Raw genomic sequence first — 27765 nt, 5'->3', positions numbered from 1 at the left:
CACCTTGATGACTCTGGTGCAGTAGAACCAAGAACACGCTCTAAAAGCACTGCCTTCGCATCTGTGCTCTGAAGGGCAGACAGAGGTGTCGCTGCTCGGAGAGGCCCGCGGAGGCCCCTGGCGTTGTGCAGCACGGGGGCCCTGAGCAGACATCTGTAAAGAATGAGCTAGAAACCGAAAAATGTTCTCCCTTCCCGTTTTTTTAATTCTGAACCTTTCCTTCCTCTTCCTGTCTATTGTGGAGAGCTACATAGAATCAAGTTCCAGTCGGGGGATGTCCCCCTACCCCCCATTTTAAAAATCAGGTGGAAAATCTTGCTACTTCTCAATATTCATTCGTCCAAACACAGGATACCTTTTGAATTTTGTAAGTGAAAGGACTTAGTCCATGCATTGCCCTGTGACCTTGATTAACTTGTGATATGAATATTAGTATGGAGAAAACAGAACTGTGCCAGGAGACTGAGATACATAAAAACCACACACACACACACACACACACAGTGCAGTTATACGTTTATGTCCTAGGATGTCAATAAAGGCTTGTTCTTTAAAAAGCTCATTGAAGGAAATAAATGAAAATGAAGATACCTACTGAAATCTGGAGGGTTTTGTTCGTGGTGGTGGGTGTGGGGTTTTTTCTGTTTTGTTTTGTTTCGTTTGTCATTTCAGGGCAGCCCTCAAGAGATCAGCTCTGCGAAGCGACTCATCTTTTGCCATAAAGGGAGAAACCTTTCTCCTCTTCTCTCAGAGAACTGCCTCCCAGCAGCAGACTGCTTAACTCTCTCATTATATTGCTGGCCCCATAGCTGGGGCGCCTGCAGCAATTCTGTACCTGTAAAGAGTTTCCAGAAGCTTCCCCAGGCTAGCCGCAGTCCCCTTGCTGATACCAGCTGAGGTTATGGTGTTCTACTCCTGACACGTTGCCCCTGCCAAAGGGATGCACCAGCACTGCTGTGGATAATGGTTGAGGACTGTCATGCCTCATGCTTCAAGCTTGTTTTTTATTCCAAACCATAACTTCTGAATCAAGCCTAGGTTTCTGATCGTACGTTGTTGTTGTTTTTTTGTTTTAAATTGGTCTCTGGATCTATAAAATGCATTTTTAGGGTATAAATGATAAAAATCTTGATTATTATATGAACCTCTATATTTATTTTAACACAGAGTAAATGAACTTAAAGGCAATTTACGTTATGTAATACTTTCAACAATAAAGAATTTAATTTTTTTTTTTAAAGAAGCAATTCACATTGCATAAAAGAAATATATTCAGCCCGGCCAGTGGGGCTGTGGGTTGAGAGTCGTCCCATGCACCAGGAGGTTGCCAGTTTGATTCCCAGTCAAGGCACAGGCCCAGGTTGCAGCCTCTGTCCCCAGCAGGGGGCATGCAATAGGCAGCCAATCAATGTTTCTCTCTTATCAATGTTTCTATTTTTCCCTCTCCCTTCCTCTCTCTGAAATCAATAAAAACACATTAAGAAAATTGATGAGGCAAAACCGGTTTAACTCAGTGGATAGAGGCCTGCGGACTGAAGGGTCCCAGGTTCGATTCCGGTCAAGGGCATGTGCCTTGGTTGCGGACACATCCCTGGTGGGGAGTGTGCAGGAGGCAACTGATCGATGCTTCTCTCTCATCTATGTTTCTGGCTCTCTATCCCTCTCCCTTCTTCTCTGTAAGAAAAAAAATAAAATATTTTTTTTTAAAAAGAAAAAGATAAGCAATGAACTTCAAACCAAATTAAGTATCACATTAAGCCGCAATGTAGAGAAATTATTTTCCTCAGAGCTAACATAGCAAAGATAAAGAAATGGGTCAACAACCACAGGGAGTTGTTAGGTCAGCAGTCAGGCTGCCATCCTGGCATGCTTAGCATCTCACTTCTTACTTATCTTTTTCTTATTTCAAATTCAAAGTAATGTTTCTATCTGAAAATAAATGTGTTTACTAGATAGGAACTAATCATCATTTTGATGACTATTGGCTTTGTCGTTTAAATCCTTTTCTTAATCGATCATCCAAACTTATTTAACAGAGGCTGATTTTTCCCTTCATTATATCCTACCAAATTAAAATTAATATTCTAATTTGGCTTGAAATTCGTTATGTAACTCATACATTGACACACAAAACAATTTTAAATGATTTATTAAATTTAAATGCATCTTGTTTTCTCATCCGGTCTCTGCTAAGAGCTGATCTGGCCTGGTGTCTTAACCTTTCTCACTCAGTCTGTTTCTTTGTGTAGTAAAACAAGGGGCTGGCTACAGGTTTCTATGCCTATTTCCAGCTCTGAGGCTCTGTGATCATCTGATTTGAGCAGGCAGGGCTTTCTTAGGAAACAACCTGCTCATGTGCCCCAGACTGAACTACAATATTCATACCAGTGTGAAAGCACCTGTTCAAAGGCCTGGACTGCAAGAATTGCCTGTTTAGAAACATCTGGGTAATGGTAACAGCCATCTGTCATGTCCTCTGCAATCTACAAACAATAATTAAACAAAGCGAAGACACAATAGGTGTGCCCTATTTTTTATAGCATGGTGCAATAGGATGAACTAAAAATTGGCCTAGGTTTTATGAGATTTGGGCATGCATCCCCCATCTATTGTGGATTCTCGGGCAAGCTTCTCCATTTACCAGCCCACTTATTAAATAATGGGGAGGCAACTCCCAAACACTCTTCTCACGTTATAGAGAAATCAAAATTGAGATTCCATATTGAATGTTTCACTGCACTGTTTAATGAGATGAGGACTTTCGTTTCAAATAAAACAGCTTTAAGTGAAAAGGGTGAATTATCAGGCTCAAGTCACATCTGTCATCTATCAAATGCTCGCTTATTGTGTATGTTTTGATAAGATGACTGTATATTTGTGACAATTGCCAACTATTTTTTTGTCATGAATCCCGAGATCATTACCTTGGCCAAAATTCTGGGAATTTACTATTCAGGTGGCAAACATGCATTCATTTGTCTACCTTTTATTGGCCACGTACTCGAGTCAAATCCTCCAGTAAGTTGTTTCTGGACAAGTGCGCTTTTCATTCTTTCTCTAACCACGCCTAGTTGCTCGGAGATCTTGATTGGGGCAGAAACTAGATGGCCACTTGAATCCTTCCAGCTTTTTAGCTCCACTCATTTTAGATTGAAAGTGTCAGGAATAAGGGGAAATTCTGAGTGCTAAACATATAGTAGCTACCTATCTATTCACAATAACTAGTGGGAAGAAGATTGAAGGCCTTAGGGAAATATTTTTTATCTTCCCATCTACTATCTACTGCATTATTTAAATGTAATCATGAAAAAGGACCTTTGAAAGCACTGTTTCTGCTCCTAATATCTTCTTTATGGATTAGGTTTTTTTTTTAAAAAAAAAAACCCATACATTCTGATCCAAATTCTTGGGGGGCGGGGAGATGGAATCACTTCAACTCCTCCTGGACCTAGACTTCTTCACATTAAATTGCAGAGGTGGTATAAAACCCTCCAAATTCCAAGTGCTATAACTATATAAAGTAAATTGATATTTTACGGAGGAAGAAGTCTCCTGGACTTAAAGGAAAAAAAATGCCATCTATCAAACAAAATCACTGAGGACGACACACACTCTCAAACCATTTTCACTTTCCTTCAGCACTTCGTCGTTCTGCTCTCTGTCTCTTGTGAGGTGTGTTGTCTTTTCTTCCCTCAGTTGTCCATACCAGGTACACTTTATACTCCACTATAATAGTGTGTATCACATGCAATAATATTTACTGTTAGGGATGAATGAATCCTGTTATTGGTTCATATATTTGCAGGGAAGGGTGTCAAGGGACCCTGAGGAAGCATGGGCAATTGGTGGAAGTGATTTGATGGCAATGACTCTTAAATTAAACTCAGGGTAAACTCAGTGCAGAATTAAGAAGCAGAACACAAGGCAGAAGACGATGCCTGTGGGTACTCTCAGCCCAGCTATCTCAATCTTGGATTCCATTAAGCATTTTTTAACATGTGTTCTGAACTATCTCTACAAAATAAAAAGAGAGAGAGAAAGAGAGAGAAATTATGAAGCAGAAGAAAATTTGGAAAATAGCATCGAGAAAAACAGCTGCCAGGCATTAAGAATTTTGATCCATTCCCCAGTACAGTTTAATAATATGTGCCAAGTGGGTATTCAAAAATAGTCATAATAACACTAGATGATAATGATCATCAGTACTTTAGAAGATGCAGTGGAAGAACTGGGCTTAAAGGCCTTCTGGACTGTTTTTAGCACTGTCTCCAGCGTGCTTCATCTCTTAGGGCTAATAATGTGGCCATCTGTGCTGCTAGTTTCCCCATCTGCAAAATAGAGATCATATCATTTCCTACAGAAGTCTGTGGGCTGTGCTTTAATATCCTCCAGTGATACATCATATGTAAATACAAAGCAGGCAATGAGAAGCCAAATGCTACCAAGGGAAGGAACTTTAAAACAGAGAGTATTTATTATAAATCAAGATCTTCTAAGTGGTAGTCTAATGGTTTGAAGTCGTTAATGCAAAGGTACTTATATTGCATTCACTTTAGATATTTTTTAAATAGATGGAAACATAAATAATAAAAAAAACAAGTCCAAGATATTTTAATTCATTAAATTCAATGTTTTATACATATTTATCTAAAATATTATATTCTAATAATTTCTGAAGCAGACTACCATTATTTACATTAAACTTATAAAAAGTAGTATAAAAATCCTTAAAAGTGCTTTATAAAATAAATGCTGCTTCTTAGTTATTGAGTGGATATGGAGGAAAAACTAGAATTCAGAACAGCCTAAAGTCCCTAGTTCATACAGACAAACCAAATGAATTAGCTGAATAAACTGACATCATTTGAGTATATCAGCAAAGAGCCAATGGCTATTCTGACCCTGAAAGCCTAAATTGCCTTGTTTTCTTAATTTCCTTTAGATATGCGTGTTTTTTTTGTTTTGTTCTTTGGTTTAGCCTGATGGTGCATTGCAAAATTCAGAAGCTTTTTAAAGTTAATTCTACATTTTCCTTGTCAATGCAGTTTCAATTCTCTTAGTTTTTCCAGATCTGTTGCCATTATTTCATTTATATTTAAAACTGGCGGAAGTCCTACTATTCTCTTTCAAGAGCTAGGGTGATGAGGAAAGGTTTTTCTCTCAACATTTTAAATAATCATACACTTTTCCTCTGAGAGAAAAAAAATTCTACATGGACCTAAGAATAGTTTAATATAAAACCTGTTTACATCACATTTCTTCCATGAAAAGGCAAAAGCAAAGGGGAACTGAGAATTTTGTTAGGGAAAGCCAAAATAAACTATAAAAGTTTTTGTAAACATGTTTAAATATGTAGAAGAATAATAGGCTATAGAAGGATAAAATTTCAGAGTTGGAAGGGGATTTTAAGCCTAATTCCCCATTCAACGTTTGAAAAATTCAGTGTAAAAAATATAATTTCCTTTGTGTATGTGTATGTGATAGCTCAGTTTTCGTTTTGAGATCGTGGGGTAATAGAAATAAGCTCAGACAGTCTCGGTATCCTTCTCTCTCACATATATCATAGTGTTGTGGGCACATATATGCGGAAACACCTGCCCTCAACGCCACTGCCTACATGGTCATCTCTTGCCCCATTTAATCCAGCCACCGACCCTTCCTGTCCACCTGAACCTTTGGGCTTGAAGCTTTCTTTTTCTTTCAAACAGGCATGGAAACACCTTTGAGCCAGCCTGCGAGGCCCTGGCTGTCTGGACTCTGCCAGACTCTACACTTGGGCTCCACAAACTGGGAAGCCGGGCACACAGAGGTTCCCTTTGCAATTAGCACGAGTCTTTATTTTGCTGCTTCCCTGGGGTTGTGCCTGGGAGGCATGAAGGCACCTTTATCTCTTCTCTCAACTATCCTCAATTCCCAGGAAGTTTTCCTACCAAGGGGATATGGCCCCACCCTCCTCCAACCTTTTCAAACTTTTGGCTAACCCAAGGTTTCCTAACTTTGGCACTATTGATATTTTGGACCAGATAACTCGGTGTTGTGGAGGACTGTAGGATGTCTAGGCTGCATCCCTAGCTTTTACCCACTAGATGCCAGTAGCAACCCCCAGCTTTTGACAATCATTACCCACCCCACCCCCACCGCTTCCCTGGGGTAATGCATGTGAATGTGAACAGCAAGGCAAAGGAGGGAAGAAAGACGAGATGCATGAGGGAATGTGGTTTATATTTCACAGGCATTATCCCACCTATGTTGTATTTTCTCACCTGTTGCCTTAGAATGTATATCATGTCATTCTAGTACCTCCTCTGTGTGTGTGTATTACCTTTTGTATATAGACCACAATGAAAAAGCATGTAGAAAGAAATGTAAGAGGCAGGAGATGCAATCGCTAAATTCTGATCAATACAACCAAAAAAAATACTTGTTGAACCTGAGGCTAAGAGAAGGGGAGATACTTTAGTTTCCAAAACCATGTGTATGGACAATCTTAGACCATTTCAGTTTCTTTTAAAAGCCAGGAGCTCACACAAAAAAGCTTTTGATACTGCCCTGGGCATTAGTACTGATTTCCATTCCTGTATTATTCACATATTCTCAAGTCGTTAACCATGAATCCTTTTTCTTTTGGCTACAAAATTCTAACATAACACAAGAGGTTAACATAAACTTACTAAATGTTTACAACTATTTGGGGGAAGTTAGTCCCTTTGGTATGCTATTGATTTACAGTGTATGTTCCTATATTGGTAGACTACAATATATGAAAGTATTAACCCTTCCCCTCCCCCAAAGAGTTGTAAACATTTAGTAAGTTGAGCCTAATCAAACAAGCTTTTTATCCTGAGCATCTCAGCTCCCGCTCACAGCAGCAGCAGCAGCAGCAGCCTTGTGCACCCTGAGCCACCTCACCCTGGGGCGGGGCTGCCGAGAGTTCTGAACTCCCAGAGCTGAGATGGAGCAGCCGTTCCCCTGTCCGGTCAAATCAAGCTTGTGCCTGAGCTCCAGATGTTACTTAGCACACCAGGTGACTAACTGACAGTCCTTTTCCATAGGTGGGGCCACGTTGATTTGCCCATCTGCCCGTAGTTACTCGCTTGCCTCAGATTTCACCAACATAGAAAATTGTGCTCCTTCATATTCACAACCTGCCTTACAGGTTTACAACAAAGTAGAACATTCTTTTAACATCCCCCCCCCCATTTTATTTTATTTTTTGAAAACAGAATTATTTGGTTAAGAAATAGTCTAGCTTACATAAGTATTTTTTCTTCAGGGATTCAAATAGTCCTTCGGCATTGTGTAGTGCCTCAAATTATTATTATGAATAGTAATTGGAGTGCCTAGCTTAATGTAATTTTCTGGAAACCATCCCAATTAAGCCCCCTAACCACTTAAACAACAAACAAACAAACAAACAAACAAAAAACCACAGTGGATAAGCACTAATATTGGTAGATCTTTACTTTATGCCAGGCATGTTAACACAGATCATCCCATTTAATCCTCACAACTGCCCCATGAGGTATATTCTTGTCTTACTTGAATTCCCCTGAAAACAGAGCTTAAGACTAAGGCTTTATGTGGTAGTGTTTTGGGAAAGTGACCCCTGAGGGCATGAATGGGGAGGAAAGAAACCCCAGCAGACAAGGAAGACGAAGTCAATAAGAATTCATTACTGCCAAAACCGATTGGCTCAATGGATAGAGTGTCGGTCTGCAAACTGAAAGGTCCCAGGTTCAATTCCGGTCAAGGGCATGTACATTGGTTGCAGGCACATCCCTGGTAGGGGGTGAAAAAACAAAAAAAAACATTACTGAGACACCATGTGGGCAGCAGGGACTTAATTCTGCCTGACTACCTGAGATTTGGACAGATGCCTCTCCCTGTTGTCCAGTAGGACAGGACAGGGGCATTTATCCACTGGTTCCCATGGCACACTGATCAGGGGTCATCCAGGAGCAAGGGAGTTCTCACGGAGCAGAAAACAAAGCAAAGCCTCTGGCTACTCTCCTGGAAGGTCATGGGTGCAGCCAGCAGGGGCCCGCTGAGGATGGGGCTCCCATCACAGTGAAGTATGCGAACTGGGGCCAAAGACTGACACAGTGATCATCCTCCCATTTTACAGAGAGACAACCAAGGCACACAGAGGTTACCCCACCTGCTCAGCTCAGAGGCCAGTCAGTGGCAGAGAAGCCCCACCACATGAGGGAGGAGGAAAGCTGTACCCCAGTCTCCCCTGGAGAGGGAGCCATCTTTCCAATTCAATACGGAGACATGTTCGTGACATTCACTTAAATGTTGGATTTTTCTCCTTTGGCAATTCATTTTTAAATTTGCAACAATGTGCTACTGCCATGCTGCCATCTGTATTTATGGGGGGAAACAAATACTTTTCCTTTGAGATCATGTAGGAAGCCTGAGGTTCAGATGGTAACTGACACTTGAGGGAAAAGAAGAAACAAAAAAACACATAGCTCAGACAATCTTTTTTGAGTTCAGTTCTTTTTTTTTTTTTTTTTACTGTTTTTCAATTTTTTTTTATTAAAGTGTAATGCTTCAGAGAGTATAGAAATACACCTCACAATGACCTGTTAGCAGTCAACCATCTGCTTCAAACTTACAGAAGAAATACCTACCAAATTCTGCCTCATCAGATTTTATTCAGTTGTGCATACATATTATCAGAACGACACCAAAGCGGCTACATTTGACAAGATTCTTCTAAAGTAGACACAATTTTTCTGACAGATTATGTTTCCCCTTGACGAAAGTTGTAACACTTGTGAGGGTTTTGAAAGATAAGCTTGAAGGGCCACAGATTAACATCAGGGCAGGGAGCTGCAGATGGCATGCACACAGGGTCCGGAGGAAGAGGCCCTGGCGAGGGGCTGGCAGTCCCCGAGCACACAACACTTCAAGCAGACAAAACACAGAGGAAGGGTGTGGGTTCCCATTCAGGACTTCTAAGACATCACGCTCGGGACAGGAGAGGAAACTGCCTCCAAGGGACAAGGACCAGCATGGTTTAAGGGGAGGATGGCCTTTGAGATGCGGTGAGCAGGCCCACTTCCCCTCAGGCTTTCTCAAGGCACTGGCTGGGCTCCCGCACATGCTACCAACAGGAACAAACGCCCTGGAGAAGAGCGCTGGCACCTGAAGGGCACTCGGTGAGAGTACGGTGTCCTCCGCAGTTTGAATTCTGCCTGGTGAAATGCACGAGGGGACTTGAATCGCCTGGGAGAGCCCCCGCGGTTAGTCATAAGGACACTGTCTTCCCTCTTCCATCCACTCTGGCTCCTGCTGAAACCTCCCCGGGGAAGAGGAACTGGAGAGCTCACCTGGGCTCCTACATGTTGCTGTGGCGTTTTACGATCCATTCTTTTCCCCTGTTCTGTTCCTCCTTCGTGGCCCACGTGAAGGGAGAAATCACAGTTGCACACACGGACTGCACATGAGACTGGCCAGCCAGAGTCTGGAGCCCTCCTCGGAAGGGTTTCTGTCTGCCTTTCCCACCCTTTTGGGCAGAACCACCTTTCCTAATCAAGCAGGTCAGCTTGATGTTTGCAGGGGACCCCGTTTACACTGACTTAGCATTTTAAAATTACCTCTGAATTACAAAAGTTGGCATGAGATCACTTTTTTTCAATGTACTTTACTTCTAACGACTGATACGTAGCACCTTTCAGGTGAGATCAATTGGGAAGAGAAAAGACTACAGTGTGTGGACAAGACTACTGTCTTCTCTCCCTCATTTGTTGAAAACAAATAAATAAAACAAAACAAATAAAATAAGGGGGGGGAGGGGAAAGACCTAGTAAAGAGCTTGCGGTGTTCTCCAACCGAAACTGCAGACGTGTCTTTCTGAGGCCACAGCAAGGCCTGGGAACGTCAGGATAACCAAGGACAGATCGTCTCACTTACCACAAGGCACATCTATTGCCGAGTCTGTCAGATGGGGGCAGAAGGGCCATTCCTTACCCACATCCTAGTGCAAGGGCTGATAGGCATCGGGAGAAACTGCCAGGCATATGATCGGGCCTTCCAAAGAAAAGCTGTCACATGCCAAGTCCCTGTCTTCCCTGAAGGTGCAGATCAATCATTCTTACGTCCATCAAACAGGCATTTTCTTTGTGCCCACACCACTCCATTGTTATCTGGGCTTCCCTCGGAGTGGCCCAGCTCCTTTGAGCTCATGGATGGATGCTTTTTCTCTCCGCGTATTCTCTGCTGGACCCAGAGAACTGAGGATCCCCAGAAAACACACATGGGGTATGCACCCCAAGACCCGGTCCACAATGCCCAACTTTTGTCTCCACAAAGAGGAACATGGACTTTACTAAGGACACGAATCACTGAGATAAACATATATATATATACTCCCTCAATAAAAAAAAGAGAGAGAGAGAGAGAGAGAGAGAGACATTGATTTTATATAGATTTCCCACTCATTCAAAAGCATCTGGCCCAGACAGGAAAAGTCAACCCGTTCTGGTTGCAATGAGATCATACACATCACAGGGCCAGGTGAAGGGCAGGCAGAATGGAGTGGGGGAGCTCCCTGCTGTTCCAGGGATTTTCAATCCCTGCTAGGAATCCACCTTTGGGAAAATGCTCACTTTATTGTTTCTACTCATCTTCCACTCCACCCTGCCCACCTTGGGCATCTTTGTCTGGATCAGCTCCTCCGGGGTGTTTCCCAAGGGGGGCAGCAGCCGCTTTTTGCTGTTTCGGGTCTCTGAGAGCCACTGGGGAGGCAACTCAAAGGGACCAAAACCAAACTGCAGGGAATACTTGCCAGGGAATGTCTCAGGTTCTACAGGGGCTGCTGAAGCCCCCTGGGATAGAGAGTCCACAGCGCCCAGCAGGGGCGGCCCCTGCTCCCTCTCCAGGCAGGGGCCAAGAATCTCCTTGGCCTGGAGGTCAGCGGAGCCGGCGTACTTGGCTTCGCTCTCCTCCTCGTCCTCCGCGGGCTGGAAGATCTGCTGCTGCCCGATGTGGAACATCTCCAGGAGCTGGCTTCCCGAGCGCACGCTGGGCTCCAGGCTGCCGTCGGCCAGCCCGCTCCCCGCGCAGACCACGTTCCGGCGGCTGTACCGGTGGTGGAGCTGCAGGAAGGTCCCCACCAAGCACTTGCGCACAGACTTGTTCACGGTCAGGAAGAGCACGGGGTTTGCCAGCAGAGAGACTTTGGGCAGCCAGATGGCCGTGAGCAGCAAGAAGACGGACGTGTCGGGGGCGTTGAGCACGGTCTGGTAGACCACCAGGGTGGCGTAGGGCACGCTGCACAGGATGAAGACCATCACCATGGAGAGCAGCGTGGCGTGCAGCTCGGCCTCACGCTGGGAGGCGTAGGGGATGGAGATGGTGTTCTGCGGCGTCCGGAGCGCGGCGATGACGACCTTCTTCTTCTGGCTGGCACTCAGGGCCCGCCGGATCAGTATCAGGAAGAGGAAGACCGTGGCCACCGGCACGATGACCGTGGTGATGTTGTAGACCAGGACGTACACCAGGTGGCCCAGGGAGTTGCTCCACACTTCGGTGCAGGTGGACATGGCGTAGATGTCGGCCACGTTGGTCACCGCAAACACCGGGACGCTGGCCACGACCGCGTGGGCCCAGATGTACATCACCAGCTCCCGGGACCTGGCGTCAGATATTTTTCTCTCCAGAGGATAGAGGACTGAGTAGTACCTGCAAAAGGCACACAGAAGATTCACTCCGCGGGAGAAGATGTGCTTCAAATAGGGGAGTCTCTATTGCCAAAAGTGGGAGAGACGGAAAAAAGGGTCAAGTTCTTTCATTCTGCCTAAGAAAGAGGGAACCACGGGGGGATTGGGTAGCCAGGCCTTACATTTTGAGGACTCTGCTGCACCATTCACAACTAGCTTTATAATTATTGCCACCAAGATTAAATTCCAAAGGGTGCTCTCCATAGAAAGGATGCCTCCATCTGCCATAAAGACATCTATTTTTTCGGTGTAAGGCTAATTTGTAAAAAGTGGATATATTAACCTCACAGCTGCTCAGGGCAGAGCCTAATATGAAGGATGGACTCTGACAAAGTCCTTCCACAAAATCAACCGATAAAAAGTATGCCTGCTCCATAGCTAAGGCCCCCGGGATAATCACTTAGTAACTCTAACAGCAAATAATAGGTCTAAAATGCCTGCATGTTAGAATCTTTTCCCCTTCAAGCCTAACTTGATTATTCCATAACCACCTAATCAGAATTCAGAAAGCACCCTGCTTCCATATCAGCAATGATTTGGCAGAACTGAGTAGTTCTTCACACCCTAGAGCCACACCTGCCAGGAAAGGGCTGCCACTAGCCATCAGAATTGTGGTGATTATCAGAGATTAGCTCTGCCCACGTCACTGCAGTCAGCTAATGCAGGAGTCAACCTTACAACCCTGTTAACATTCATTCGTTCGTGAGGCCAACTAAACACGGATGCTTTCCTGTCACAAGGGTTTCTGAGCACCACCTATGTGTTAGGCACTGAGTTACAAAAAGGAGAAAAGATATACAGGGATGTTTCTAACGTTAATGGGGGTTGGGGGGGGGGGCATGCAAACAAACAATTATCAATGAGGAGGCGATATGCACAAAGGGAGTACAGGAAAGGGGGCACCTGGGAAAATGTCAAGAGAAGGAGACACTGTGGTGGAGCTGGCAGGGGACCAGCTGGGGGGAACGCTCCAGCTCAGGGAGATGCGATGCAAATACAACATGAGCAGATGATCAGAGATGGATGGAGCACGATGAAATGTGTTCGAGATATCTTTCTGGGAGGGGGGAAAGGGGAGAAAAATGCGTAAGTTATGCATGCTCTCCATCTTATTTTTCTGATACAGATAACGGTTTCCACCCACACATGAAAACATGCTCAGGAGCTCCCTGGCTCTGATTCTTATTTGCTAACTGGCAGATAACGAACCCAGGCTTTCAGGCATTTTTGCTTCCATTATGTATTGGGAAATAGGCTGCAACGGAGGCTCATTATATGTAATTTTGTTAGTGTATACACCTCTAGAAAATAATGCAGGAAGTGTAGGTGGCCTCCCAATTAACTTGCTGATTCAGTGCCATGAAACAAATATCTGTGAAAGAAGTGAGAGAAAGGATCATTTTCCCTTCACCTTCATGCACACCATACATAAGTTTACGAGTAATTTGTGTCTCTAAATAATAAAATAGAATACTACCAGTCTTATTTGTCTCCTAAAAGGGCTTGTTTACCTTTAAAAAAAAAAAAATAATGGCAAGTACACAGTAGATTGTCTGAGGGAAAGAAAGGATTTTTTATTGTTAGCATATTTTCCTCTCTAAGGCCAAGGGCCCAGAAATAACCTACAGTTATTATTGCATTGATTCTAGGTATAACAGAAAAGTATTCAAAACAATGTGTTCTCACTCTTGTTGAATTAAAAAAATACTCTTTAAAACATTTCAGGATTCATAGCAGTATTATTCACAATAGTAAGAAAAAAATGGAAACAACCCAATGTCCACCAACTAATGAATGGATAACAAGAGTGGTACAGCCAAACAAAGGCTATTATCTATATATCTATATCTATATCTATATCTATATCTATAGCTATATAAAAGCCTCAGTGACTGTTATGGCAAAACAACCAGAACAACCAGTTGTTATGATTTGCACTGGCCACCAGGGGCTAGGCACTCAATGCAGGAGCTGCGCCCTGGTGGTCAGTGCACTCCCACAGGGGGAGCGCCACTCAGCCCTGCTACATCCCCTGAAGGGTCCTGGACTGTGAGAGGGATATACAACTGCCAGCGTAGGCCTGATCCCAGTGCTGTTCTCTGTAGAAGGCCGTCAGTCTGAACAACTCAGTGACTCAGAGAAGCGCAGGGAACTCAGGGTGAGCCTGCCTTGACTCACCCACTCAATGGTGTTCACAGGACAGACTGTAGTGGCCCAACCCATGTACATGCAGTAGCTGCTGAAGCTGCTGAAGCTCAAGCAGCAAGCCATGCAGCAGCAGAAGAGCAGAAGGCCATCCAGCTACAAGCCAGCAGTCAGATATCCCCTAAGACTGTGAGAAATGCAGGTCAGACTGAGAGACACCCCCTCCCCGCACTCACCCCCAGTGTATGAATTTCATGCACCAGGCCTCTGGTTCACCAATAAAAAATAATGAAGAAAGTTGTTAAGAGGGTAGATCCTAAGAGTTCTCTTTATAAGGAAAAAAATTGTCCTTTTATATCTACACTGGGGGGCGGGGTCTCTCAGCCTGGCTTGTGCCCTCTTGCAGTCCAGGACCCCTTGGTTACTGTAGAGCAGTCATGGCAAACTGGCATTGCATGGTACACATTTAGCTTACTGAGGGATTTGAGTGTTCCACATAATATATTTAATGCAAATTAATTGTAAACATTAAAAAATTATAGAAATCTAAATTTCTAATTTTTCTCCTAAGAAAATAGAGTGCTGCCCACTAAATGTAGATAGCCACAAAGCAATTATTAGCTGCATCTGCTAAGTGACTGACCCCAATGAACAGGAATGCACACACAACCCCAGTCTGGTCGGTGGCTCCTGCCTTGTCTGATCCTGTGGATGGTGAGTTTCTAGTGAGAAAATTCCAAAGAGCTAGAGTGGCTCACAGCAAGATCTGATGGTAAAATTATTGCAGACAATAAATCTAAAGAAGAATGTGCCAATTAGAAGCAAAGCCTAGAGAAAAAGAGGCAAACATTGGTGCAATCTATCCAACCCCAGGCCACAAATAATTCACTTAATTCTTCTTACTGCTGAGGAAACTGAGGTTCAGAAAGATTAAGCCACTTTGCCCAAAGCCACTCACCAAAAAAAGCAATGTAGACAGACTTCTGACTTCAGAGTTCCTTCTCTTAAGCCTACAACTTATCCTCATGCAGGGGCTTTATATGACTCTGTCACTCCATGCAGGTGACACTAGGAAGCTAATGAAATCAAGGTTCCAGGCCTGAGAGGCTGAAAGTGACTCCACAAATGGGATCTGCAATCCATACTCTCTCAGGTCATTAAGATATTAAGCATATTTTGAATGAACAAAGCATTTTAAAATTCCAAATTCATCTAAAATGAGTTAAATTTATCATCCTATATAATAAAAGCCTAATATGCTAAAGTGTCTGGTTGTCTGGTTGGCCATTCAACCAATCAAAGCGTAATATGCTAATGATATGCTAAAGTCTCTCAACTGCTTGCTATGATGTGCACTGACCACCAGGGGGCAGACCCTCTGACAGGTAGGTTTTCTTGCTACTGGGGTCTGGCTGATCTGGACTGAGCAAGACGGCCGGGACATACCCTAGAACCCTACCCAGCTCTGATCATGCACCAGTGGGGTCCCTCGGCCTGGCCTGTACTCTCTCACAACCCACCCCTGGGGGATGTTGGAGAGCCAATTTTGGCCCAACAGTGGAATGACTGGTCACTATGATGCGCACCAACACCAGGGGGCAGACGCTCAACACAGGAGCTGCTCCCTGGTGGTCAATGTGCTCCCACAGGGGGAGCACTGCTCAGCCAGAAGCCGGGCTCACGGCTGGTGAGTGCAGAGGTGGTAGCAGAAGCCTCTCCTGCCTCTGCAGCAGCACTAAAGATATCCAACTACCGCCATAGGCCCAGGGGCTCCTGGACTGCAAGAGGATACAGGCCAGACAGAGGGACCCCCGCCCTCCCTCTCCCCTCCCCGAGTGCACAAATTTCATGCACTGGGCTTCTTGCAGGGTATAAAGTCAGAAGAGCCAGCCAATTTTATCCGTTCAGCAACTTTTCCTCTCTGCAAATATTGAAATCAAAAGTACTCATGGGCACAAAATACTTTCCAATTCTTGTTTTCTTATTTAATTCTATTCTCTGTATTATTATGTCAACTGTATTCATGATAAACTAGCAACAGAGGGAAATGACAGGAGACTGTTGATTACTAAGATCTTTAAACTCCAATAAATTTGATCAAATTATGTATGTAGTAAGATTCATTTCCAAATGAACATCCTCCTAAAGAGGATGAGAAGAGAAAACAACAACCATCACAATATAAGGCCTTGGAAATAAACCCTCCAAAGGAATTCTGGCCAAGTCCAATTGGACTATCTAATCTTTTGTTAAATAACACTGAATTGTTCTCCTGTTCAACCAGAAATGCTTTTGTCTTACATCAAAAGCCCTAATTGTGGAGTTATCAATCAGATGAGCCTATCTACTGCAAATTGCAACACAAATACCAGCAATTCCAACCAAGCTGAAGCTACACCAGGCTCCAGTAGCTCTGCCCCAGCATCATGATGTGACTCCCAAAGTCACATCTTTTTCCAATGGTCCTATTTTCCATAGCTGCTGTGAGTCCACCTGTCTTGTGTGAGGTATCTGTTCTGGCAATTCATTCTCTTTCTGTTGACCATAAACTAAAATAGTGGAATAATGACTATTTCCCATTTGCTTCATGATGCTAATATTTCAATATACTTTCAAAAATTGGGCCTTTGGCTACCTGACCTTACCTGTCCAAGGCAATAGCAGGGAAGCTGAGGATAGTCACAGAGCAGAAGACTTTATGCAAAAATTTGACGACCTTGCAGAAGAGCATGGTGTAGATCCACCAGCAACAGTGAGGGCTGGTGCTGAGGATGATGTCGAAGGGCACACAGACCAGGCTGGCACAAATCCCCGAGCAGGCCAGGTTTTTAATGAACCTGTTAGTGACAGATTTGAACACGGTTGTGCGGCAAGTTGACCATAACACCATGAAGTTTCCTGGCCAGATATGCAAAATAAATAAGTAAAAATAAAATAAATTTTAAATAAAAAGAAAGAAGGAAAAAGAGAAAGAAAACACAGGTTAAAAAAGACCAAAAAACCACATTTCAGAGTTGATTTCAAAGTATTTAATTTAAATACTTATATATTATATCGTCAATTTATGTGAAATCATTTAAACCATTTATATACATCTCAAAAATTCTGGAAGAATTTTTAGTGGTGCATTTTGATACTTGATTTAGGCATATCCTGTTGTGGCCCTTCATAGCTCTTATCATAATTATTCATTTGTTTACTAGCATTACGATTCTGATTCAGTCTCCTCTAAGTATAAACAATTTGCTTGGAATTACTTCGTCTGAGGCAGCTTACTCTCACCAAGTTTGAAAATGACTTCCACATCGCCAAACTCTGCAACAGAAATAGGACGCATACCACAGGTGCAATTTTAAATTTTCTAGTAGCCTTATTTTTTTAAAAATGAAAAGCAGGCAGAATTTTAACAGTGTATTTTATTTAACTCAATATATCCCAAATATTGTCATTTCAACATGTAATCACTACTTTAAAGAATAGTAATGAAATATTTTTCATTCTTGTTTTTTAATTCAGTCTTTGAATCTGGTGTGTATTTCTTTAATTGAAATAGAATTGACATATACCATTGTATTAGTCTTAGCTATACATGATGTGCATCTTATAGTACATTTCAATTTGCACAAGTTACATTTTAAGGGGTCAATAGCTACATGCAGCTGGTGGCTCCTATACAGGACTGTGCTGTTCTAGACCTTTATCAGAAATGACACATTTGACTAGCTCTCTTTGAGCCTCCTCTCTGGCTTCCATAGACCTAAAGTCTCCTGGTCCCACCGTGTCCTGGATATTCCTACTTTTCTTTACCAGGCCCTTATCTATCCTCTCTTCAAAAGCTCTTCCTAGATTAGATTATCCATTCAGGTGGCTCTTTATTGAAATGCTGATGACTCCCAGAGTCCTGTCCCAAACTAGGCCTCTTCTTTCAATGCCAAACTCCTATTTCCAACTATGCATCAGATTCCCCACACCTCTCATCTGCCTCCTCTTGATCCTCAAGAGCCTAGGAGATCTAGGTGCTTTCCTGGCTCACTGGGCACCAGTTACTTTGGCCTTGCTTTTTCTTTAAAGAGGATCAAGGTTGATCATGTCTCGGGGCCTTTGCACATGTCTTTTTATACTGCCTCACATGCTCCTCATATGTCTGGTTCCTTTGAATTTAAGTCTTAATGTAGTAATTGCTGTATCCTCAAAGAGGACCTTCTCTGTCTTTTTATTTTAAATACACATTATTCCTCCTTCCATTTTATAGTCTATTATAATATCCTATTGTGCCCTTAACTCTAATCATAACTATTAATTTATTTACTTGTTTCCCCTTCATTTCATAAGGATAAAAACAATGTCAATCTTGGTCATGTTATAACTCTACTGCCCTGCTCAGAATGACACACAACAGGCAGTTGATAAATGTTCATTGAATAAATGAATTTGTAAGATAAGGGAACAAGCAGTAATCAAAAATCCCTGCAGTAAGAGGACCCCTTTTATAATATCAATAGGTACCAGAGGCCTGGTGCATGAAATTCATGCATTGGGGGCGGGGGCATTCCCCTCGCAGTCCAGCCTGCACCCTTTCCAATCTGGGACCCCTCGGGGGATGTCCGAGGTTTAGGCTGGGGATCAGGCCTAAACCGGCAGTCAGACATCCCTCTCACAATCTGGGACCGCTAGCTCCTAACTGCTCACCTGCCTGCCTGCATGATTGCCCCTAACTGGTGGAGCTTTTATGTGGTGAGAGAGCCAGGTCAATTCGGCCAGTTAGTCATGACCCAAGGATATTGCTACCTCCGGTGCATATACTTGGAGAATGCCCTCCAATGAATTGAGCCAACAACAGGGCCTCACTCCAAAGGAGAGTGGTGGTACCAGGGGAGGGGACAGCAAAGTTCTAGGCTGTAGCCAGTCACTGCAAGGAGCTGCCTCTCTGCACCTCAGATGTTGGCATAACTCACTGTCAAGGGTCTCTCTTCAAACATGATATTCTATAGCTACTTCTTATTTGCCTGACAAAGTGGGAACAATAGCCACTGTGTTTAGGTAAGTAGGCCACAGCTGCTTCTAGGAAATTCGCTACTTAACTTTCCTCACATCAGTAGCTGCCTCACTGAGATGAAACCAGCTGTGTGGATATATACAGAATATATACACACACTGACTCGGCAGAAGAGCTGTTTTACTCATATCACCACCACCGGCCCCCTCAAGCTATCCTGTCACCAAAGTGATGGAGCAATAATAATGCGAAGCTCCACTGATTTGGGGAATTGTTTTTCCTGGCCTTTTTCCACTGAAGCACAGATTTGAATCTGGCTGATGTATCTTTCCTCACTTCAGTTTTACAAACAGGACTTAAATTCTGGTAACCATCTAAAAATGAAATTGCCTTAAATAAATCTGCCTTGCCCTGACCAAATTGGCTCAGTGGATAGAGTGTTGACCTGTGGAGTGAAGGGTCCCAGGTTAGATTCCAGTCAAGGGCATGTATATTGGTTGCAGGCACATCCCCAGTGGGGAGTGTGCAGGAGGCAGCTGATCGATGATTCTCATCAATGTTTCTCACTCTCTATCCCTCTCCCTTCCTCTCTGTAAAAAAAAATCAATAAAATATATATTGGGTCGGCAACTAAGTAATTGCGGATTTTAAAAAGAAAATCAAAGACAATTTTTTCATGGAACTAAATAACTTTATTCTGTAATGTATTGCCCATTTTGATCAATGACCTTTTGCCATCTTTCAGGCAGCATCATAATCCCACGTTCAAAAAACTTCTGGTTTTTATTAGCAAAAAACTGAATCAAGTACGATTTGACATCATCATCATTATTGAAATTTTTACCATTCAAGGAGTTTTGTAAAGATCGAAACAAAAAGTAATCAGATGGTGCAAGGTCAGGACTATATGGTGGATGTGGCAAAACATCCCAACCAAGCTCCATTAATTTTTGCCGAGTGACCAAAGATGTGTGTGGCCTTGCATTGTCATGATGGAATACAACACCTTTTCGATTTGTCAATTCGGGCCACTTTTCTTCAACTGCATTGTTTAATTTCATTAGTTGTTCAATGTAGACATCAGAATTGATCGTTCGGTTGGGTGGTAAGAGTTCAAAGTAGACAATTCCTTTGTAATACCACCAAACTGATAACAAAACCTTCTTTTGATGAATATCAGCTTTTGATGTTGTTTGAGTTGGTTCACCTGGTCTGCTCCACAATCTTTTCTGCTTGATATTGTTGTAAACAACCCATTTTTCATCGCCAGTTATCAGTTGTTTTAAAAATGGATCATTTTCATTACGTTTCTTTAGCAAATCGCAGCTGCTAATGCGTTGCGTTAACTGTGATTCTTTCAGTTCGTGAGGAACCCATGTATCGAGTTTTTAAACATAGCCAAGTTGTTTTAAGTGATTTTCAATGCATGTATGTGATACATGAAGCTTCTCTGCAATCTCACGTGTTGTACTGTGACAGTCCGAATTGATTATTGCTTTGATTAGGGCGTCATCAACTTCAACTGGACGACCAGAGCGTTTTTCATCTTTGAGTGAAAAATCACCAGAACGAAATTTGGCAAACCAATTTTGACACTGCCGTTCTTTTAAGGCTTCGTCACCATAAACAGCACATAACTTTTTATGACCTTGCGATGCGTTTTTCCCTTTGCGGAAATAAAAAAGCAAAATATGACGAAAATGTTCCTTTTGATTTTCCATTTTTCAATGAACGCCAAACGGAAATTACAAAACAGATCAAAAAACTTTTTTTACTGATTAACAGCTGAATAGCCAACTATCAAATAACAAAATGTGTTTTACATTTGTACTGCGTCTGCAAACCTAAAAATTCAACTGAAGCCATATATGTGTGAAACCCGCAATTACTTAGCTGCCGACCCAATATATATATTAAATAAAGAAAAAATCTGCCTTGAAGAGAGTGCACATGACACAGTATCTTCAGTTTCAAAATCAGGGTGTCTCCAGTCTATTGAGGGACTTCCCAAAAAGGCAACCCTTCTTTTCTATAAATCAAGAGCCTGGCGCTTTTTTCTTTCATCATTGTCAATCTTTGTAATTTGGCAGGTTATGCTGAACAAAACATTTTGAATATCCAAAGAAACAGGAAAATTCATTACAGAGGAGGGAACATGCTGTGGGCCAAGACGGCTCATGCACAGAGATTCTGTTGAAACTTAAACTGATTTCCATCATTACCCTCATACTCTACTCTCTTATCTTTCCTTCCCCCTCTCTATTATGTCAGGCATACTTTTCCATTGCTTTAAAAAAAATCATACACACTTGTGAATAAGGAAACTTGTTTTCAATGGTAATTACTGAACCACCTGAGACCCCTATAATCACATTTTATTTCCACTAATTATAAAACTCTAGGAGGTATCTAGAGCCTAATTCCGATTGCTATTAAGAACCTGAAGCTAAATTAAGGAAGGCTATCTTATTTCCATGGGACTACGTTCAATCCCACTGAGCCACACCAGCCAGGCAAAACAGCTATTCTTGAAGGTTTGTTTGAATGGATAGTAACTGCATTCTGTAACCCAGCTGCTGTGCATTTTACGGCAGATGCCAGGAGTGGACATTCAAAAGTAGAAACCTCAGGAGGATCAAAGACACAAAGGTTGATCCTGATAAAATATTCATCCACAAGTCATTCACGACTATAGACTTTTTGTTTCATGAGGTGTTTACATCCTTTGTTGTTAAAGCTATTTATTGCCTTTGAAAACAGTTCACCTTCGCCTTTGGCTCCGTGGATAGAGCATTGGCCTGTGGACTGAAAGGTCCCAGGTCCCAGGTTTGATTCCGGTCAAGGGCATGTACCTTGGTTGCGGGCACATCCCCGGTAGGAGGTGTGCAGGAGGCAGCTGATCCATGTTTCTAACTTTTTATCCCTCTCCCTTCCGCTTTGTAAAAACTAATAAAATATATATATTTTTTAAAAGAAAACAGTTGACCTTCCTTTTTGGAATACCATAGAGTGTGATTCGGTCTTAAAGAGTGTTAAGGGAACATCCATGTTTGCAATGGAAATCAGCACCACTATTACTACAAAAATAAATTCAAACTTTTGGGTTAAAAAAATACAAACAGGTCAATGTTTTATTTAACAAAAAGGTAGCCCAGGCTTATAAACAATATGTGCTATAAACTAGACAGATATGTAAACACTAAAGCTAATGATTCGGATGCAATTCTTTGTGACACTGACTTTGTTTAAAAAAAAAAAAAATGCCAGACAGGGTTAGGGAAGGCTGGGGGAATTCCAATGGGGGGGCGGGGGGGAGGGGGGAGAGGAGATATATGTACTACTATGTGTAATACTTTAAACAATTAAATTAAATTTTAAAAAATTGCCAGAGAACAAAAAAGTGTGAGATTGATGAATTAAATCCATTTTAAAGAAGTATAGAGGTACAAAAGTAACTTACTCAGTTTAGCAAAAGCATTCACAAGTTCCCTACTGCCATTAAAAAAAGGCAAATCCAAACTTCTCAACATCAAACAATATCCTTTAAGATATGATCTCTGGCCGCCCCATACTTAAAACCCAGTTTCAGCATCCTGATAGAATGGAATGAACTTGTAAATCTTTTTTTTTAAAATATATTTTATTGATTTTTTTACAGAGAGGAAGAGAGGGACAGAGAGTCAGAAACATCGATGAGGAAGAGTCATCGATCAGCTGCCTCTTGCACACCCACTACTGGGGATGGGCCTGCAAGCAAGGTACATGCCCTTGACTGGAATTGAACCCGGGACCTTTCAGTCCGAAGGCAGACGCTCTATCCATTGAGCCAAACCGGTTTCGGCTGAACTTGTAAATTTAAGAGTCAAATCCATGTTTTCCTCTGCATCCTTAAATCTGCAGCCCAAGTAAAACCCTCAAAGGAACTCCTTTCTTAAGAGAGAGGGGGGAGGAAAGACAAGAGGGGAATAAATAACAGTGTAGAGAAGGCAAATGGTGGCTAGAAGATTAAAAAAAATAAAAAAAATCTGTGAACCTGGGAGTAGGGGACACCAACATTAAAATTTGAGTTTCAATGTTCACACTTTCAAAGGAAAATTTAACTAATTCTTTAAAAGATTCTATCTTATTCTGATTTTTTAAATCTATTTTTAATATAAGCAGGTAAATTTCCCTACCACCCAGAGAATCAAGCACTGATTAGCTGGTAAATAGAGCTTTTCTGCCCCTGGTATCAGAATTATGGCCATCAATAGGAATAGGGGGCAGGAAACTAGCTTGTCGCCAGAGAACTGTGCCTAATGGTTTTCAATACAATTTGCTCTTCCTCTCAGTCTAAACACGTGAGCCTCTTCCTCACTAATGAAATGTCAATTTGCTGTAACTTGTGATTAGACTAATACTGCCCAACTCTACTTACGCTGAACACTATTAGCATGAGAAAATTACGTTATCTTAGTTACAATTAATTTTATTCCAGAGGTTTTTCTGAAATGATACAGGAGATTCAAATTAAGCAAGAACTGAATTAGCTGGAAGAAGCTATGTAGTAAGCTTATTAAAATTCATGGTGAATTTTACATCGTTACTTTGAATGAAAAGCAACTTATGAAATATATATCCTCAAGCTAATCTCTGATGATTTCTCCTTAGAATATTTGTTCCTAATGAATAAATAATTTAGATAAAATATTAACAGGATTCACTTTTGTAATACCTAAGAATATATAAAGAGATTTCAACAATAGCCTCTTCCAGTCAGCCCCTGGGAGGCCACAACAAAAAAGGGTTTTAGGTGAGTCTACAACAAATGCACGTTATGTTTAGCGACAATGATATCCCCAAAGACAAAACATGTACCCAATGAAGACAGAAAGATCCCAGTAACCTTAGCCACTGGGACTCTCATGGAAGTCATCAAGTCCCTGAAATCAGCTCAATATCTCACCTCTCTTAACTTACATGGCCAGAAACACACAGATGCATAAAATAAAAAGGAAGAAACACAGACTCTGAAGCTGCTGACACTCCTTTCTTTGACTACTCAATTTTTTTTTCATAAAAAACTAGATTTTCATAACTTCACAATATACCTTACTCTCTGATCTCTCACATTCAGTCTATTAGCCTCCCTGACAGGTATATTATTCTCTATAAAGCTATGGCAAGAGTCTCAGGATATGAGCCCCAATGAACTGACAGTGCTGAAACACTTTAATAACCACAGGTTTCATTTCCTCCTCAATAGGTGTATGGAGAAAGCTTCCAGAGAAAAGCAGGAAATAAGTTATCTAACTCTATCATTAAGCACCCTCCCCATGGATCCTCATCCAAACAAGCCCTTCTTGACTGAGTGGAGAAGCAGTTCACTGTCCTAAATATCTATTATGCAGGGCCATCTCACGAGAGGCCCTTCCTGTATTAAATTGCTCCTGTAGTCTTTGAAGACAGGGTCCATATTTTCTGCACCATTCATATTGCATTTAGCCCAGAGGGATCATTTCTCCCCTAAAATACTATAAATTAAGAAGCCCGAGAAGAACCTTATCTGAAAAATCTTGTTGACTGTCATGTGTTTTATATCTAGAAGTTGCTTCATGAATACTTAAGTACATGAATAAATAACTTGAAGTTTGATATTACTTCATAAGAATGACCAGAATTGGAGTGTGTTTTGTTTTGTTTTCTATATACTCAATTTTGTAGGTACATCTACTGATGGCAACTGCCTTTGATCAACATGCCGAATGTTTACTATCTCCCCCTTATCAATACACAGTGTCAGAACAGCTTGGGAGAGAGATGCTCAGCAATGATCCATCATGTTATACTATAATTAGTCTAGTGAACGTACACAGAATACTCATGTACTTTATTATGCCACTCTCTCTGTTCCAGTAACTATAATTATGCAGTATGAAAGGGAAAAAATGATGTGGGAAATTTTTCCAAGGAACATAAGGGTAAGGTAATTGGATGTCTCAGAAAGGAAAGTGAGTCAAGTCCTGCTTTAGTCCATGGGGGACCCGGACCCAGCATAGCTGAAGTGAAATAGAGAAATAAGATTTTGGAAATGGGTGTCTCTTACTCCTAATGATCTGGCACACTCTAACAATGACATTAACTAAAAGTTTAAAATTCCATTCCTACTTCTTTAGCTGAATTTGGGCAGAGAGGCAAGAGAAAGGGGAGAGGCTGGAGTGTGAGGAGCAAGGAAGAGTACTCTAGTTCTTCTAATAGATTTCAGATCCCTTTCCCACTTTGTGGAGGTCAAATCTGCTCTAGAGTATATTTCCCTGCTTCCTTCACCACTTTCCTCCATCTCTGCAAGTAAGAAAGCCAGCAACAGAAGGTGGCTGTAGCAGATGGGATAAGAGCTGGAGGCAAGCCAGATCCCGGACAGGGCCAAAGACACAGGGCCAAGGCAGGGAAGGCTTTGGAAGGAAGTGATGGATCTGAAAGTCACTGCAAAGTTGAGGACAGAACACAGAGGCATTAAAAAGATGAATGACTGCACACAGCCCATCATAGCCAATAACAACATAAGAAAATGGAATAAATGCTCAGACAAAATACTAGCCAAGAACTCCGAAGGAAGGAGGGAGTGGAGTAAAGCAGGCATAATAAGTGACTAGAACATGAGTAACAAGGAAGGAGCTTGATAACTGAGACAGTCTGGCCCAGGGCCTTATAGGGCCTGTGAAATCATTTGGTCTGGCCCTGCCAAGGCATTAGGGGTGAGTTCATTAAATGTTCAACCAAATACAGCAGGCTAATTTTTATGTCAATAATTTTGTATGGCCCACAAATGATGTTATAAATATCCAAATGGCTATTGGCAGAAAAAGATTCCCCTCCCCTGGTCTAGACCCTAAACTTGAAAAATAGTTGCTTATGAGGCAAGAACTAAACCAGCAAGCTGTAATTATGGGCCTTGCAAGTGTAACATGATTTTGGAAGTAACTATAATGAAGTGCATGTATGTGGGTGGGCAGAAACAATATTTTTCAGAAAGAAAATTCTAACACTTCCCATTCTCTTTTTTCCTCTTCTATCTCCCTCAAGTAGTAACAGAGGATGGAGTGAGAGAGAAGAGAACAAATATATGAAGAATAATTTCAATTCCATTTATCTCCCATGCCATGCCTCATGTTGTATGTACATTTCCCAGTGACATTTAAAGAAGTCCCCAGGCCTTCTGGGCCTGCATCTTCATTAGTCACAATGGTGAAAACTGGACAAAAGGCTCCTTTGCTTTGTACCATGTTCTAAGGTTCCAGGATTTGTAATTATGGTGACTATAGTGACACAGGTAAACAAAAGAGAAATATACTAACATTTTAGCATTTCATGAATAACCAGCTTCCAAATCCTGCACTTTTCTCTAATGTTAGTTGATTTGAGTAACGCTGAGATACTTACCATGCAATTTTCCTGCCGGTTCAAAATAAAATCCGCATGAAATGCTATTAGCTTATTTAAAGCACTAAGATCAGTGAGAAGATGAGACCGCTTATCTTCCCATTAGAAAACAAAAGGCCAGGGGAGAATTTTCTGTCCTGTGAAATAACAATTTTCCACTTTGTGGGTTTGCAAATTACTGGCTTTCATGGTGCAATCAATGTCACTGACTCAATGTGGATGAAATAAATAAAATATAAAACCTGTTCACGTCCGCTAAGCTCCAGTTTCAATTAGTCTTGCCCATGACATTTTTCATATAAAGGTTTAAGCATCCAAATACCATGGTGAATGGTAGAACATTGGCTAATAAATATTAGCCAACAGATTTTAATATTACCCCAGATAAGAAATAAAACTGAGCATATATATACAATGATCAACATTTAAAAATCATAGTTTTTCCAATAAGGAACTCTGAAATTCTTTAATAGAGATAAAATGGTAACATTTACAACACCAAATAGACTTTATACACTCATATGGATAGAAGGAACCAGAAGAATTATCTACACTTTCCCTGTTTCCAGATAGGACTATGTAAGATTTACACAGAGAAAATAAGTTTTTGCTAATTGTTAAGACTTCTGAGAAAATCAGTACCCTAAGGCCCTTATTATGGTCAGCAGCCTCCAAAATAGATGACCAATGACCCCAGCCTTGTGGTATTCACATCCCTATGTAGACCTCTCCCATAGTGAATAGGGCTGAGATATAAACAACTGGATATATCAGAAATGGCCATGAAATTTCCAAGGCTACGTCATAAAAGGCATTACCACTTCCATTTTAATCGCTTTGAATCATTTGTTCTGGGGAAGACTAGCAGACTACATCTAAGGAAACTCAAGAAGGCCTGTGGAGAGACTGGAGTGATGAGGAACTGAGGCCCCCTTCCAACAGCCGGGTGACCTCCTGTCAAGTGAGCCAACTTGAAAGGAGATCCTCTAGTCCCACTTCAGGTGACTGCAACTTTATGAGACCCTCAGCCAGGAATACCTATCTAAGCTGCTCCCAAATTCCTGGTGCACGGACACTGAGATAACACACGTCTGTTGTTTTATGTACTGTATTCAGGTCTGCCATTTAGACACACTGTGTAGACTAAAATTTACCTGGCAAGGCTGCTGTATTAAATGAGATAACAAAAAGTGCCAAACACTGCCTCGTCCATAGTAAGTGTCAAATAACTGTACTATTATGTGTCCTTAAGTATTTTTAAACTATTTTTACTGATCATTATGCAATTATAAATTAGTGAGACTTATTTCTAGAAGTCACAGAAGGTTTCACCATACTCACTGAGCAACCACAAAATAATGTTTCTTCAGAGCGTTAGATTTACTTACCCTTCCTTTACAAAACGCAAAATAAAAATCCTTTAAACTTTTCTCTTGGATGCAGTCCTATTAACTCCTAAGAGCAAATCTGTTTACT

General features: G+C 41.8%; 1 protein-coding gene across 1 annotated transcript in view; it reads right to left on the bottom strand.

Annotated features, from left to right (window-relative positions):
* Nucleotides 1-8510: 8510 nt before the first annotated feature.
* Nucleotides 8511-27765, bottom strand: part of GPR176 (G protein-coupled receptor 176) — a 91361-nt gene continuing 72106 nt past the window's right edge. The window contains exons 2-3 of the mRNA XM_084890968.1: nt 16520-16772; nt 8511-11691 (exon numbers count right to left, since the gene is read on the bottom strand). Of these exons, the coding sequence (XP_084747094.1) occupies nt 10587-11691; nt 16520-16772 (1358 nt within the window). The 3' untranslated portion in view covers nt 8511-10586. The remainder of the gene's footprint in view (nt 11692-16519; nt 16773-27765) is intronic.

This window comes from Pipistrellus hanaki, assembly GCF_964339955.1.
Source record: "Pipistrellus hanaki genome assembly, chromosome: 1".
Lineage (NCBI taxonomy): Eukaryota > Metazoa > Chordata > Mammalia > Chiroptera > Vespertilionidae > Pipistrellus > Pipistrellus hanaki.
This window is presented reverse-complemented; position numbering and strand designations above follow the sequence as displayed.